The 14,466-nt window shown below is 55.7% G+C and overlaps 6 protein-coding genes across 6 annotated transcripts; 2 read left to right on the forward strand and 4 right to left on the reverse strand.

Moving 5' to 3' along the window:
* Nucleotides 1-320: 320 nt before the first annotated feature.
* Nucleotides 321-4,955, reverse strand: B0I36DRAFT_260187 (CRM1 C terminal-domain-containing protein). The gene is made up of 10 exons (XM_046151117.1): nt 4,549-4,955; nt 4,401-4,430; nt 4,244-4,316; nt 4,102-4,173; nt 3,319-4,040; nt 2,475-3,240; nt 1,946-2,416; nt 1,655-1,884; nt 1,036-1,601; nt 321-975 (listed from the first exon to the last, which is right to left on the reverse strand). The coding sequence occupies exons 1-10, from the start codon at nt 4,612-4,614 to the stop codon at nt 738-740; spliced, it is 3,234 nt and encodes a 1,077-aa protein (XP_046018815.1). The 5' UTR covers nt 4,615-4,955; the 3' UTR covers nt 321-737.
* Nucleotides 4,956-5,927: 972 nt separating this feature from the next.
* On the reverse strand, nt 5,928-7,220 carry B0I36DRAFT_232586 (alanine-glyoxylate aminotransferase; the record flags this gene model as incomplete). Its single annotated transcript, XM_046149153.1, has 3 exons — nt 5,928-6,011; nt 6,080-6,438; nt 6,503-7,220. 3 exons carry the CDS (start codon nt 7,218-7,220, stop codon nt 5,928-5,930), a joined length of 1,161 nt encoding a protein of 386 aa, XP_046018816.1.
* An 864-nt stretch (nt 7,221-8,084) lies between these two features.
* Nucleotides 8,085-8,371, reverse strand: B0I36DRAFT_311414 (uncharacterized protein). The gene has a single exon (XM_046152370.1). The coding sequence runs from the start codon at nt 8,336-8,338 to the stop codon at nt 8,111-8,113; it is 228 nt and encodes a 75-aa protein (XP_046018817.1). The 5' UTR covers nt 8,339-8,371; the 3' UTR covers nt 8,085-8,110.
* A 123-nt stretch (nt 8,372-8,494) lies between these two features.
* Nucleotides 8,495-10,005, forward strand: B0I36DRAFT_311415 (Metallo-dependent phosphatase-like protein). Its single transcript, XM_046152371.1, has 3 exons — nt 8,495-8,827; nt 9,009-9,419; nt 9,561-10,005. Exons 1-3 carry the CDS (start codon nt 8,759-8,761, stop codon nt 9,684-9,686), a joined length of 606 nt encoding a protein of 201 aa, XP_046018818.1. The 5' UTR covers nt 8,495-8,758; the 3' UTR covers nt 9,687-10,005.
* B0I36DRAFT_379675 (uncharacterized protein) lies at nt 10,006-12,705 on the reverse strand. The gene is made up of 3 exons (XM_046160782.1): nt 12,512-12,705; nt 11,972-12,428; nt 10,006-11,910 (listed from the first exon to the last, which is right to left on the reverse strand). Exons 1-3 carry the CDS (start codon nt 12,558-12,560, stop codon nt 10,248-10,250), a joined length of 2,169 nt encoding a protein of 722 aa, XP_046018819.1. The 5' UTR covers nt 12,561-12,705; the 3' UTR covers nt 10,006-10,247.
* A 479-nt stretch (nt 12,706-13,184) lies between these two features.
* On the forward strand, nt 13,185-13,743 carry B0I36DRAFT_358029 (DASH complex subunit Dad2-domain-containing protein; the record flags this gene model as incomplete). Its single annotated transcript, XM_046157892.1, has 3 exons — nt 13,185-13,386; nt 13,445-13,504; nt 13,568-13,743. 3 exons carry the CDS (start codon nt 13,185-13,187, stop codon nt 13,741-13,743), a joined length of 438 nt encoding a protein of 145 aa, XP_046018820.1.
* Between the last annotated feature and the right edge of the window lie 723 nt (nt 13,744-14,466).

The raw sequence follows: 14,466 nt of genomic DNA on the forward strand, positions 1-14,466 counted from the left end.
TGATGACAATATATATCATGGTGCCGTGACTAACAAATACAACTGAGAACTACACAACACAGACAGACAACTGAGTACCCACGAGTGAGTGTATGGAAACAAGCAGCGGGCGTACTTATACCCCTCCCCTCTCTGGTGCTTCAATAATTGCGACAATAAGATGGTTTCGCATCTATACGAAGTTTCAATTTTTATTCATTCTTTGGTGGCGACGTGGTATAGAGTTTGTATGTATGTGTCTGTGCATGTGTCTGGCTTAGACTCCTTGTTTTTATTTTATCGCTCTCCGCCATCATGTGCTGCTGACTGACTGACTGACTGACTGACTGACTGACTGACTGACTAATTGACTAGACGCTCCTTTGCAGTCGTCTTCTTTCAGGAAAACAAATCTGGGAATATTCTGACACAACCACATTCGTCTATCGGTATGAGGCATAGGGACTTGATCGATGTACCTGTACCCTTGTCTTGACAGGGCCAGCTAAGAGTACTCGCTGTGTTTCCACCAGCATGGGAACGAAAGCAGGTCTGTAGGAATGCTAGACCGCAACGGAGCAGTCCAGCAGCCAGACAAAACCCAGCGACCGGCCCATGTATTCAATCGACAACATCCAGTCACCCTTCTATCATAAGCCATACAGATCCCAACCATCAAAGGTGGCCGTGGTGATCTTCTCGCTGGCGTTCATCGTGACCTGACTGGGAGCGAATTCGTTCCGGAACTCCTCATTCAGTCATAGCTCCTCATCCTCAATCTCAGACGGCTTCAGCAAACCGCCAACCTTCGATCTCCGTTCGTGGTCGGCAGCGAGCTTATCCCGCGCCTCTTGCTCCTTCTCGACGACATAGAGCTCGGCGTTGTCGTCGGCGAACTCTTTGAGCGAGATGAGAAAGTCGCGAACCTGGAGACGGAACTTCTCGTACGAGGCATTCATGGTGAAGAGCACCTCAAGGAAGTTGTTGATTTGGCCACTGCAGAAAAAGCAATGTTAGCTTGCACAGGCTTGGGCATAAGGCAGACATGATACATACACTTGAAGGTTGGGGAAGGCGTTGCGTAAGAGACCACCAACGTAGTTAGCGAGGTAGTCCTTGTTGCTCGTTCCGCTTGGTGTTCCATCAGAGTAGACGGGGCCCTGGATCTTTGGTGTCGTGCCGTCCGCAGGGTGGACAAAGTAGAACATGCGCATCAGCAGCATACTCTGTGTCTTGAAACCAGCCTTGTGATCGGGATCGCACAGGACAAAGAAAACGTCCTGCAGAATTGTCGAGAAAAACTGTTGGAAGAACGCGTTGGCGGTCTGCACATCCGTCTTCTCGGCAATATTGGTGACGAGCTCCAAGCACATGTTGAGACCAGCACCTTCAACGTCGCGGTTGTCGTGCTTGCTGGCCCACATACAAGCATCGATGACGAACTTGAACTGGCGGTTGTCAAGCTTGAGCAGTGCCGGGAAGCAGTGCAGGTTGATGGCTCGAAGAAGATTGAAAAACTCCACACGGTGCTCGGGGAACTCGGAGAAGTCCTTGTTGATCATCTCCAACGTGCACTCGAACACGTTCTGCATGATGGTCGGCACTTGGTCCTCCATCAATCCCTGCAAGAAGTCAGTTTTAGGACTCGCGCCAAAGGCAAGGGTACAACACATACCGTGAGTTTCGTGATGACCACGGACATGGCACGAAGAACCTCGGCGTCACGAGCACCGGGGACGTTGCGGTTGTAATCAACCAAGACGGAGTCGAGCAGCTGAGGCACCATTTGTGCCCGCACGGCTTGCAAGTCCTCGGCTTTCTCCACGTAGGTCTCGATCAACTTCAAGATCTCCTTCTTGATGGTTCTCAGGCCGCGAACTTTGGGCATGCGTGGTGCGATTTCACCTGGAACATGTCAGCTGAGTTTGAATGGCTTCGAAGCCAAGTGACAAATTGTCCAACTTACCATCACGAGCGACGGCTTCAGAGATCAGCTGACTCGTAGCACGGTACATTTGCAACATGTCCATGTAGATTCGACCAATCTGCGGGCCGAAGTAGCCACCGATTGACGAGCACGCTGAGACATTCGTCTTCATGATGTTGCCAATGATCTTGATAGTCTCGGCATCCTGAAGGATTTCGGGGTTCTGGGTGGCAGCCCGGATGATTTCATCCCAAGCAGCATTGGGAGCAGACATGAGCTCAGCCAGCAGACGCTCCTGCTGGTGCTTGTTGCCTTGGGCGGCGACCATGTAGCCACAGGCCTCGTAGAATGTGTGAATCTGTTGAGGGGTGAGGTCGCAGGTGATGCGCTGCAAGTTGCGAACAATCTCTTCGATGAAGGGCTCGCTCTCACTAGGCTGCAGAGCCACAAAGTGCCGCCTACACTGCCTCGCAATCTTGATGAAGGTATCGCATGCCATGTCCTGGACGCCTATTCAGATGTCAGTTTCGGCTCGGTGGTGCTGTTTGTGCATCGGAGGGGTGCTTACCTTCGTGGGACTCGTGCATGAACTCGAACAATTTGTTGACAACAGTCTTCAAGAACTTCCAGTGGGCCTTGAGGAATCGCGGGTACTGGCCAACAATGTACATGATGTTGGACGCGACAACGGCCTTGTTGTCTTTGCCACGCTTCATCTCGGTCAAGCCAAGCAAATCCTTGATGACTGTGACGAGGAATCGCTTCTCAGTCTCCTCGTTCATGGCAAGGGAGATCGAGCCGATGGCCCAGCAGAGAACGTTGCAGTTGTGCCATGACCATTCCGAGCCGTCCACCTGCTTCGACAGCTTATCCGTCATGATTTGCTCGGTATCGACCACGTCGAGATGTGTAAGGTACACCAGGCACTCGCGAATTGTCTTGTACAGCTGCACTGTGTCACTCTCCTTGACGAACTCGCGCACAATCTCGCCTTCATCGTTTTCGACAATGAGCACCTCCTCTGGCCGGACCATGTTCTCGATCATGACGACCCGCAGATTCGACAAGACCTCCTTGTACTTGTGCATGCGCAAGTTCGGCATGCTCTCAAGAAGAGCTGGATTGACTGCACCGCTGGTCGAGCCGGCAGCCATCATCAAGGGGTTCATCTCCTGCATTGGTGCTGTCTGCATTTCCTCGTACAGCTCTTGGACAAGCTTGAGCCAGTAGTCCAGGCAGATCTTGAAGATTTCGCGGTCCTCGATTTGCGATATCCGAATAAGGTAGAAATGACCGTGTGTAAGGTAGTCGCGGTTGGGAAGTTTCTCGACAAGCTATAGACATGACCTATCAGTAGCCGCAATGCCAGGACGGGAGCAAAAAGGTCGCAGAAGTACCACGACTCAACTTACGTCAACGTGCGCGCCGAAGGTGTTGCAGAGGAATAGAGCTAGCTGCTGAATAAACTGTTGGTCACGCGAGTTGCTCTGAGGATAGGTGGTCTTGAGATCGAGCTCGAGAGGAATGATGTTGGCGATGACCGAAAGTGTGTCGACAAACATCTTGACGAGCTCCTCGCTGTAGGCATTCGGTTGGCCCGGTCCACCCAAGGCAAGGCCACCGATCTCAGTCAAGACCTGGAGAGTGACGTTGCGGAATTCAGGAACCTCCAAGAAACGTGTGCGGAGCGTCTCGATGAGGTTGGTCTCGAAGATGTAGCCGAGTGGGATCCAGTTGCAGAACTTGAGCAGCGTTTCGAGGGTTGCCTTGACGAGGCTCTCCTGGTCGGCCGTAGTGAGAATCTCCTGGCAAAGCTGGAAGATCTGCGAGAACTCGTTGCACATCGTCGTCTTGAGGTTTCGTGTCTTTGTGGATGTCATCTGTTCGGCAGAATAGTCGAAGACTTCCTCGGAGAGGAGTCGGAGGATGATCATGTTGTTCTCGCATATCGACAGGTTAGATCGGCAGGCGGAGATGATCTCGTTGATGAATGTGGGCCAGTTGTGTGGCCACTCCTGCTTGAGGACGGAGATGAGGACGAGGTTGAGCTTGTTCAGGAGGACGCGCTGGGCTTTCAGTGACTCGGGAGTGTTGGAGCACTGAATGATGTAGTTGACGACAAAGTTGCGGATGCCTGGCATGTGGTAAGTTTGAATGTAAACGTTTGTGAGAAGAGCATGGTCAGTCGGTCGCACCTAAGCACTGATCCCGTGGAAGGACCTTCCATCTCGTCGCGATGACGCTGTCAAGAATCTGAAGACCAAGGACTAATGGTGGCAGCTCAGGTTAGCACAAATGTGAATAGGGAGCAAAGGGGATGCCGGCAGCATGACTTACACTTGGTCTGCTCATATTGGGCCTCGGAGAGGATCTGATCGACGAGGAGCCAGGCGTCGGGGTCCTCCTTGAACTATCAGGCAGAGTACTGTCAGAGAACTGTCCCAGCTATTTGTGCTGAGCTGTGCGCATTGCTCGGGTGAGGAGGACAGCCTACCTGGTTGAGTGCGGTCTGGGCAGCTTTTTGCTAGAAGCGGGGAAGATGCACGGATCAGCAAACGCTTCGTCAAGACCGGCGACAAAAGCTCAAAAAGGGCCAGCAGAAGTGCTGCCGATGATAATCTGGTGAGAGTAGCCATTCGTACCTGTTCACCGCGAGCTTCGTAAAAGGACTTGACCATAAGGTCAAGCTCGGGAATGGTGGGCGCCATGGTGAAGGGCGTCGCTGGTGGCGGGGAACAGTCGAGGTAGAGGACGGGTCGGCTACGCGCCCAGGATGCCCACGGGACAGGCTCTCTTGCGCGGGGTGGGTGAGGGAACTGGGCGATGAGGCCGTGCCGGGAGCTGGTGACCGATAGGAAAGCGAACCGGAGAGATGGTTGCTTGGGGACGAGGCGAGGGCGAGGGGGATGTGCGGAAAAGAGCGAACCGGTCAAGAAGAGATGGCGGAGGCAGTTTGGAGGTGGACAGCCCGCCTCGCGAAGACGCAAAAGGCGGCCGCCGGGCGGGGCGTGGAGCAGGCAGCGTGCGCGGTGGTGGAGTGACTGACAGCTCCTGCTGCTGTAGATGCGGTGGCAGCTCCTCGTTGCTGGGGCGGCCAACAGTACCTTAGGTAGCTGTCTGCAACACGTTGTGCCCACTCCCGCTGCAAGTGCCGCCGCGAGGCACACCTCAGGCCGCCCAGCACCGGCACGCCGGGTGCCACCACCGCCGCCGCGTAGCTTATTAATTTCCAACTTCCCATGCTCCCAGCGCCACCAATCACGCCTCCCCTCGCATGGCTTGGTGTCAAGCTTCGGCTGCTGCGGCCTTGTTTGCCTGGTCTGCACCTTGCCGTCATCTGGTGCTCGACTCCAAGGCCGCCTCTCCGCCCAGCCTACTGGAGACGCCTTTGGTTGAAGCAAACGATTAGTACAATGGGTTTGTCACATCCTGGTCACAACGATGCAAACAATTTTCTCATATGGAATTGGAGATAACCGCTACCGAGGGACCCTTCGATAGTCTCGTTGAAGGTTGCAACACGGAGCCGTTGGAGCCCAGACATGGCCAGAAGCAGCAGCAGCAGCATCATCATGTCACTCTCTCTTCACACACTCTCAAAGTTGGAGAGTCAACACTTGCGAGAACGCAGCCGCAGCGGAGGGGGAGCTCGGGGCAACCTGGAACCTTCTGGTACAGTAGCGTCTTGGCCCTGGCTCAATGTCACCAACCTCAATACCCGCCCAGGTCCAACTCTTACATAAGTCGAGAAGATAGTTCCGGCCTCGAGGTCAAGACTGATGCGAACCGTGTGGGGCGGTGACTGCTGCCGGAGCTGAATCAAACACAGAGCGTACAGTTGCAGCCATCTCTAAGTGGCACCCAACTGTTTACTGCCAACAATGTCGTCTCGGTGTGCATTTGCTATATACTGCGTGTTCTAGAATCTTCGTGTACAGTAATCTGCACGGCCATATAATCTAAAGCCGCCTTGTCTACAACTCGAACTGTGTCATGCGTCTTGAGATATTTGGGACAACGTCTAAACCTTTTGGTAGCCAAGATCGGAAAGACCATCCTTCAGCGCGTTGATAGCCTTCTGGATATCGGTTCGGTTGGGGTCGGTCTGTAGTAGCGTTAGCCAGTGAACATGGTGAGAGTCGCCATTACATGGCTCCAGATACTTATGCTTACCACGCTGACGCCCATGTGTCCAAATCGCACGTACTTGGTGGCAATCTCCTTGTGAATGCCACCAGCAAAGACAACGCCGCTCTTGGCCAGCTTGGGCAGGATATCTGGCGGTGTGATGGCCTCTGGCAGGTAGATAGCAGTCATGGCGTGGGCCTGGTCCTCGGGGCTGGACGCAACCTGCTTGAGGCCCAAGTCGGCAACGGCCTTCTTGATCTGGTCCGAGACTTCCTTATGCCTGGCGAAACGCTCGGACAGAGGCTTGGCGAGGATCTGGGTCAATGACGTGTGGAGTGCGTGGATGAGCTGTGGTGACGGCGTAGCAAAGTACGAAGGCTTCTTAGCCTCGTAGTTTTGCATTACTAGAAAAATGTTGTTAGCCATGCACCGGCCGTGAATCTACTACCGTGTCCACGGCACACTTACTCGGCAGCCAGTTTCTGATGTTCGCAAAGTATGTCGCCGGTGGTGTCTTGCGCGCATTGACGGCAGCAATGGCTCTACCGCTGAACATTGAGATAGACAGGCCGGCAGGACAGCCAATAGCCTTTTGGCTGGCCGTCACGACGCCGTCCAGCTTCCAGTCGTCGAACGCAATCTCTTCACACGCAACACTGCAGACGCCGTCAACGATGACAAGCGTATCCGGAGACACGCTGTTTACAGCTTTGGTGAAGTCCTTGAGCTCGCTGAGGACGCCAGTCGAGGTGTCGACATGGGTCACGGTAATGACCTTGTACTGCTTACTCTTGAGGGCCTTCTCAATCTCAGGGAGCTGAGGGCGGGTACCGACGGCAGTTCCTTTGAGGATATCGACATTGGCCCCGTATGCCTTGAAACAGTCGGCGAAGCCGTCACCAAAGTAGCCGGTGCTCAGGACGAGGACGTTCTCGCCAGGTTCGACCAGGTTGGCAGCCACGATATCCCAACCCAGGGTGCCGGAGCCGGAGAGGATGAAGGGCTGGGCATCGGAAGCGGTAGTCTGGAAGAGCTTGCGGGTCATGGACAAGGTCTCGCCAAAGGTGTTGACGAATCCGGGGCCGACATGTGACTCGGAGTAGTGGCTCATGGACTGGAGGACGGCATCATCGAACTCGATGGGGCCTGGGATGAGCAGGGTGGGGTGCTCGGGCTGGGAAGACATGTTGGAGGCTGTGGTCGTGAAGCTGCGGCCGCCAGGAGATGATGGAGATGGGGAGGAGAGCGACAAGCTTTGAGGACTGCTGCCGGCAAGGTGCTGGCTTAAGAGCATGACGCGGGAGGACGAGGAGGAGGGGTTGGATTGCCGGAGTGGGGCCATTGCCGCACGCAGGAGCGGGCTGCTCCGCAAGATGGAAGCCAGGTTGGCGGCGACGGGGGACACTTGGACCGAGACACGCGGGGGAGGGCGGCAGCAGCCGGCTGAGAGGGTTTGTCCAACCTAGGGCGGCGGGCGGCGGGCGAGCTTGCGGGCTGGGACAGCTGGACGGAGAGCCTCAAGGGACCAGGTTCGACCAAGTCAAGACCAAGGACCAATGAGAGCCGGCGCGGGGGAAGGTGGCAGCCCAATTAGAGTGCAGCCAAGGCAACCTTGGGGCATGCAGAGAAGAAGGTAGCTCTCACAGGGGCGATGGTCGGGGGAGAAAAGTTGGAGATGATGGGATTCACCCGCTCTCGGCGCGACTGAATCCAGAGAGACGTGGCTCGGGCTGGGAAGGCCCTGACTAAGTGCCGGCTCAGCTTCCGGGGGTCGCTTCCGATCTCGCAGGTCTGTCCCCGTCTGTCTCAAAGACGGGGCCAGTGCTCCGCCGGGTCGGTCGTGCAGGATCGACTGGTCCATGCAATGCCGCCGGGACGGCACTCCCCTCCGAGCTTCTGAAGTTGAACCTGTGTGCCAAGCAACAGGTTCGGCGGCAAGTCTCCTTGCCGATAAGCCGCACGCCATAAGAGCACCAGGATCGTTGTTGACAGCGAAAATTCTCCCTCGGTGGTTGGGCAATGGTGTAGAAAGCAAGCTCAAGCGTTGGATCTGAAATTACATTGGTCATGTTGCACTCATCCGATTTCTTCTGGCCTCATGGCGAGCAGTGAAGGGTTGCCCATATATGTCCCTGGAGTTCCATGCCGTTCAGCGGCTGAGCTGATGAGTTGTTGAGGCCGGACGGTGGGATAAGTCCTGCCTGGAGCACCCAGGACTTGATAATACTGGACATCATCTACCTCGAACCAGTCCATATCGCATCCAGAGGTAGACTTCATGCAGCACACACACCAAAGAGACATGCTCAGTCGGCTCCAAACCCGTGGGATTACGGCCTGCTCGCTGGGCTGCACCCTTTCCCGCCTTGGCCGTTGCATGCAGGGGCACCAGAGCTCCCCACAGCTCATTGGGTCTAGCGCGGCGACCTGGGCAATGAGCTCACTCCTCCAACAACGTGAGGGGCCTGCTGCGCCTGCGCATCCTGGACAGCATCATAACTCAGCCCCCTTCAGCACCTAGCTTCCCCAGGTCCGACTCGCCCACAGCCGGCAGAGAGCACATCCGTACCCAAGTGAGATAGCTGCGAGCGACATATCTCCTCCTGTCTTCCTCACCTCAAGGCTGCTCACTCTTCACCGCACTCACACGGTCGCCACGGCAGCTCACTGCACATCCGAAGCCATTGGAGTTACTAGGAGAAGCTTATACGAATCGCCGACAAGATGGCGTTCCTGATTTTGGTCATTGGTGACCTGCACATACCCGACCGTGCCCTCGACATCCCCGCAAAGGTAAGTCAGTCGAGATTTCCCTCCTCACTATCCTGTACGATACAACAGGCGGCCGACGAATGCCCCCAGGTCCATACCTCTTCGCTCTCAAGACAGAGGCCATTACAGTGACGCCATGGGCGCGCATGAGCGCGTCTTGCCAGATTTACATCGCTAACACTCTTTGACTCCCTCCCACCAGTTCAAGAAGCTCCTGACGCCCGGCAAGATCGGCCAGACGCTGTGCCTGGGCAACCTGACCGACAAGCACACATACGAGTACCTGCGGTCGATTTCGCCAGACCTCAAGATCGTAAAGGGCCGCTTCGACGTCGAGGCCTCGTCGCTGCCCATCTCGCAGGTCGTGACTCACGGGTCCCTTCGCATCGGCTTCATCGAGGGCTTCACGCTGGTCTCCAACGAGCCCGACCTCCTCCTCGCCGAGGCGCACAAGCTCGACGTCGACGTCCTCTGCGTCGGCGGTACCCACCGCTTCGACGCGTTCGAGTACATGGACAAGTTCTTCGTCAACCCAGGCTCCGCGACAGGGGCGTACACGACCGGCTGGACGCAGGAAGGGGAGGAGATGGTGCCGAGCTTCTGCTTGATGGACGTAGGTCATTTTGTTTGCCCCCCCCCCCCCCGGGACCGCGCCGCCCTGCATGGCTTGTCTGCAATCGCTCGCATCGATGCGCAAAACTGCGGCGCATAACGAGAGTGGTCAACTAACCCTTTGGGTCTTCACGAATTCTAGGTTCAAGGCATATCACTCACGCTTTACGTCTATCAGCTGCGGAAAGACGCAAGCGGTGTTGAGAATGTGGCGGTGGAGAAAGTGACATATACGAAACCAGTCGAGCCGACGGGGGGCTCATCATAATTGCTTGGGTGGTAGCCCGGGAAGGGCCAGGTGCAGCTTGCCAACGTGTTCAGCACGTTAGTGGGTGTGCACAGACATAGCGAATTGAGCCGTCTTTTTATGCAGACAGTCAGAAGTCGACATGCCACTACATGACGCTTCCCTCCAAGCTAGCACGATCAGGTGCTGCGTCACATACTGTCGAGTGATTGTGAAAAACCATAAAGATTCTGCTTCAGGTATTCCTGGTTGCAAGTCAGACATCGACAGAGCTGGCATGCTTCGTGTTACTTTGGCGATATCTACGCAGCAGCTTCACGAGGGGATAGAGATGAAAATAGTCAAGTAAAGGGTATTCAATGCTACATATAAAACTCAACGCCTAAAAGTCTCTCGAGGAGCATCCTAGTGACTTTTTCGCGGCAGTCGCTGGGGCGAACGCTAATGCAAACAACAGAATAGAGAAACTCGCTTCGTCAGAAATGGAGCGCAAAATGACAAAGTGCGAACCAACGGGTAACGTCGTAAGCGGTCGTGAAGAGTCGTGTCATGTCCAAAAATGCCTCTGCTGCACATATCCCCTTACAACATCATGCTTCTTCGCCGCAAGGCACCGCGGTCCTTCAGCGCGGAATCGGCGGCTTCATTTGAGGACGTGCTGAGGATGCTAGCCTGGCTGTCACCGTCTGTTTGGGAGTCTTGGTCCGACGATCCAAGGCTCATCTTGGACTTCTTGGGGGCTGCCATAGATGCTCTCTTGCGTGCGGCGGCCTTGCCGTCGCTGGCCTTTGCAGATCTTGTGTCGTCGGAACCAGAGTTGGTCGATTCTTCCCCAGGAATCGAGGAGAGGCGCCGCGCTCGCGAGTGCCGACTGCCTCCGGTCTTCTTGGCGACTTCGCGGTCGTGCCCAACATATTTGCCATCGTCCTCGGGGGTGGTGGCCGGGAAGTCATATACGTCTTGTCCGTTCTCTTCCGCGCGCTGAGCACCAGATTTCGTTTTTGATTCCGACATCGACTGCGGCCCGACGGCCCCTTCAGAAGCGCGCATTTTCCTCTCCGTTGCAAGTGAGATAGGTAATCCATCAGCTGCAACCCCCTTCGCCACCTTTGTGGCGAGAGGGCTTGCCGCAATACCAGCAGCCGGGTTTGCATCTGTCGCATCAGTGATGTGGCTTTGTGGGAAGTCCCTCCAAATTTGGCTCTTCTCGGTTGATGCCGAGATCGAAATCGCTCCAAGGGCGGACGGCAGGTCATCTCGCTTCGACTGGCTGTGTCGGCGGATGTTCTTGCCCTCTCCCGAGACAGCGTCAAAAAGTTCCTTCGTCGGTCGTCGCATCTTGTCCCTCAGGTTCGGTTCGGCATAACTGACTGCAGGGCGCGCTCTTCGGCTTGCCCGCGCTGTCTCGCCCAGGCACGATATGTGAGCTGGGGGCGGCGTGTCCTTCGCGTCCTCTCGCGAAGCAGCCGACTCGGGAGAAAACGGCGTGTTCAGATTTGGTTCGGTGTTGAGCAGCGTCGACGAATCAACAGACACACTTACAACCGGCGCTTCGTGAAGGGCTGGGGCTGGGATCTGAATTGGTGTGCTCATTGAAGCGTCTCTCTTGGCTTTCGGTCGTGGCTTGCCAGATTCGGACCATTTCGCATCTGCCTTCGCCTTCGTAATCTCGTCCAAAGCCGCTGGCTTTCCCATCTTCTTTGGAGACTTGAGAGAATCATTGCTGTTCTTCGCGCCCAAGGGTTTTCGCTGGCTTCCGGCGGTCGTAGCGGGCAAGACCTGCGACTTGTTGTCTTTCTTGCCCAGGGGGAGACTCTTAATGGGCCGGCTGGGTTGGCTATTGCCAATGTAAGAATCCTTCAGGCCTGTAGAGTTCAGCAAAGCAGGCGTCGCTTCGAGTGGTTGTTGAGACTCCACGAGCTCTCGCTCCTCGTCTGTCCTGGCTTTCCTCTTCAGTGTCGACTTCGATTCGTCTGCCTCGGCAAGGCGTACAGTGGCGCCAGATTCCGATTTCTTCACGGTGGGACCCGTGATTTGAGAGACACCACGTTCGATCATCTTTGTAACGCTTGGTTCGCCCATGGATTCGTCAACCAAAGCTGCCTCCATCGCGGTCTGGACTGATCGTGTAGGTAGGTCGAGCTTTACGGGGTCCTGCTGCGTGTATCTCGAGGTTGGGGGCGGACCAAGGTCCGGTTCGCTGGTCTCGTCGGTAACGTCGCATAAAGCTAGGATCTCCTCACGACTGTATTGCAGGCTCGCGTCAGTAATCAGCCTACCAGAGCATTGCAACAAGTTCGACGTACTTGAGGGTCCCTCGCGGGCAAGGCTTGTTTTCCCAGATTGGTGCCAGCCTACCCTCTTGGTGGGCGGCATCCTCCATTTCTCGCATCACTTCAGCTGTCGGCTCGCGTCGCTGCCACTGGAACCCGCTGCTCCGCCTAGGGCTGGGCTGCAGTCTTGGCTTCTTGTGTGCGCGTGGCGATCTGTTCCGTGGCAGAGGCTCGCTGCCCAGGCTGGCGAGCATGGTGCCCCATTCGAGGAGCTGCGCCTCCATCTTCTCTTTGATTTCCATCGCATGGTCGGCGATTCGTTGCGCGCTACTCTCGCGAATCTCTGACTCAAGATGCAGTATCCGTCCACGAAGCTGGAGGTTCTCTGATAGCATGCGGGCACACTCGTTCTCCAAGCTACGTATTCTCAGCGACTGGGTAGAATTGATTCGCGCGATGTCTCTATTCTGGCGGAGAAACCTCCGTCGCACTACGCTTATGATCAGCAGGCATACCCAAAGTTGTAGCATTCAAAAGGTGGCAATTTGTCTCATCAAGTGTGGGATCACTTACGTATCTCGAGGCCATCAGGAGCCACGAGAGGCTCGTTGAGGCGCGCCATGGGACGGGTGCGATGAGCGCAGGAATTTCCGGGAGTGATATTGTTCGCAGAAGAGATTGTTCACTTCGGTGGCCTTGTAAGCTGGCGTTCGAAATAGCGAGCTGCAAGCAATGCGCGGGAGTCGTGTCGCTGTGGTTGTTGTGGTGTGAGAATTCACGTGGTGGATCAAGCAAGCGTGACGTTTTGGCCCGCTCCCCAATTTGGGCGCCCCGGTGTTGACACGCCGCTGAAAGTTTTGAGAGGCTGGGCCGTGAAGTCAACAAAGTACCGAAAGAAGTTTAGCGCAGATAGCTCTCCTCTTGGAGGAGCTCGATGTGGGGCTCCAACGAAGGACTTGTGCCGTCATTTGCTGCGAAGGCTTACAGGACCCACCATGCAGTTCAGAGCGACCCGCCGTCACTGCTGCATGCAGGCGTACCCGTTGCTGGCTGAACCCCTCCACGTCACTGTATGCCGCAATACAATCACCCGAGTGCGATTGACAGAACAATCCGACGAAACACTAGCACCTTCATCCGCGTCCAGAAATCCTGCTGTTCGATCGATCGACCCTTGAAAGCAACCCCGGCGCAACTGGTTCGCTCATACGAGCACAACATTATGGCATTCTCATCACGGGCCACGATGTCGGGACATATGCGGTCAGGCTCCGGTGCTGCCCATGCCGGGTCGCAAGGCGGGCAATCAGCGTCGTTAGTGGCGCGGGTCAACGAGAAAAAAGCCGAACTTGAAAGTCTCAAAGAGCTGCGAGATCTTAGTGCGGAAATGGCAACTCAAATGGAGGCCCTGGAGCAGAAGCTGGCAACCCTCTCGGACGGCACGGAAGGTAAGATGTCCAATGTGCTTCTACTCTGGAGTCTTGGCTGATCGAGGCCTTCGAGCAGCAATGGCCACTGTCATGAGCAACTGGCACAATGTCCTCCGTGCTATAAACATGGCGTCAGGTATGTAGTTATAGTCGCATCACCGCGTTGAGCGCGCTGAACTGATGGCCCAATTCGTGATAGCGAAACTACCACAACCCAAAATGAACGACGAAGAAGACGAGGGCGAGCCGAAGGACGAGCAAGAGCCGCTACCGCTTCCGCAGACATTGGTTCGCATCCCGACAGAGCATGCGCCGTCACTACAGGCACATGCCGACGAAGCTCTGGAGAACGAGCACAACACATCGGCGACTTGAGCAATAAGTGTGGTCACCTATTACCTGGTTTAATTGTTGCACGCATGTCTATACGACTTTTGCCCAACACAGAGGGTCCAGCGTCTGCAAGCCTAGCTGGTCATATACGGCGGTCAAACCTGGGTCATGGCCCGGCAATGTTGAATGATGCCGCCGAGCTGAGCGCTTGAAGCGACGCTACACTAACGAAGCCACGACGCGGCCACAAAGATCAGACCCCGAAGAAGCACGTGCAAGGCGAGCAGATGTCCATCTACAACTGTGGCTTGTGAACATGGCTTTTCCGAGGACTTTGAAATGGCAGCTGGAGATGCCGTGGCTCATTCAAAAGCGTCTCCAAGCATCAGACTGGCTCAAGGTCCATGACAAGATGCGGGGTGGGGGACCAGGGGCAAGACGCACGCGTCTCCTCCCGCGCGCAAACGCGTCAGTGCTATCCTAAGGCAATGCGCATATTTGACCTCTCCCCGTCCAGTAAATAATGTTGGAAGCCAACCCGGTGGCTTGTCATGAACGAAACTGGCGCCTATCGCTGTTCACTTTTGGGGAGGCAGTTTCGGAGCTTTTTGGCGCACGACCAGTTGAGGCAGGTGCGCTGCAACCTTCTCGCTCTGCAGCTTCTAGGCCTTGCACCACGTCGCGCCTTTTGTTATTGTCTAGCTCGTGTTGTTGCTATGGGAGCCTTGCATTTGACGCCCCTCACCAGGCTTTCCACAAAACATG

This window comes from Microdochium trichocladiopsis (assembly GCF_020744255.1).
Source record: "Microdochium trichocladiopsis strain MPI-CAGE-CH-0230 chromosome Unknown B0I36scaffold_1, whole genome shotgun sequence".
Classification (NCBI taxonomy): Eukaryota; Fungi; Ascomycota; class Sordariomycetes; order Xylariales; family Microdochiaceae; genus Microdochium; species Microdochium trichocladiopsis.

Coding starts and splice junctions, on each gene's coding strand:
- B0I36DRAFT_260187 (XM_046151117.1), bottom strand. CDS start 4,614: ATGGCGCCCACCATTCCCGAGCTTGACCTTATGGTCAAGTCCTTTTAC. Junction 4,041..4,101: donor TCCACGGGATCAGTGCTTAG/GTGCGACCGACT, acceptor ACCACATGCCAG/GCATCCGCAACTTTGTCGTC. Junction 976..1,035: donor GCCTTCCCCAACCTTCAAGT/GTATGTATCATG, acceptor CTTTTTCTGCAG/TGGCCAAATCAACAACTTCC.
- B0I36DRAFT_311414 (XM_046152370.1), bottom strand. CDS start 8,338: ATGTCTCTTTGGTGTGTGTGCTGCATGAAGTCTACCTCTGGATGCGAT.
- B0I36DRAFT_311415 (XM_046152371.1), top strand. CDS start 8,759: ATGGCGTTCCTGATTTTGGTCATTGGTGACCTGCACATACCCGACCGT. Junction 8,828..9,008: donor CCCTCGACATCCCCGCAAAG/GTAAGTCAGTCG, acceptor CCCTCCCACCAG/TTCAAGAAGCTCCTGACGCC. Junction 9,420..9,560: donor CGAGCTTCTGCTTGATGGAC/GTAGGTCATTTT, acceptor CACGAATTCTAG/GTTCAAGGCATATCACTCAC.
- B0I36DRAFT_379675 (XM_046160782.1), bottom strand. CDS start 12,560: ATGGCGCGCCTCAACGAGCCTCTCGTGGCTCCTGATGGCCTCGAGATA. Junction 12,429..12,511: donor TCCTGATGGCCTCGAGATAC/GTAAGTGATCCC, acceptor TCATAAGCGTAG/TGCGACGGAGGTTTCTCCGC. Junction 11,911..11,971: donor TGCCCGCGAGGGACCCTCAA/GTACGTCGAACT, acceptor CCTGCAATACAG/TCGTGAGGAGATCCTAGCTT.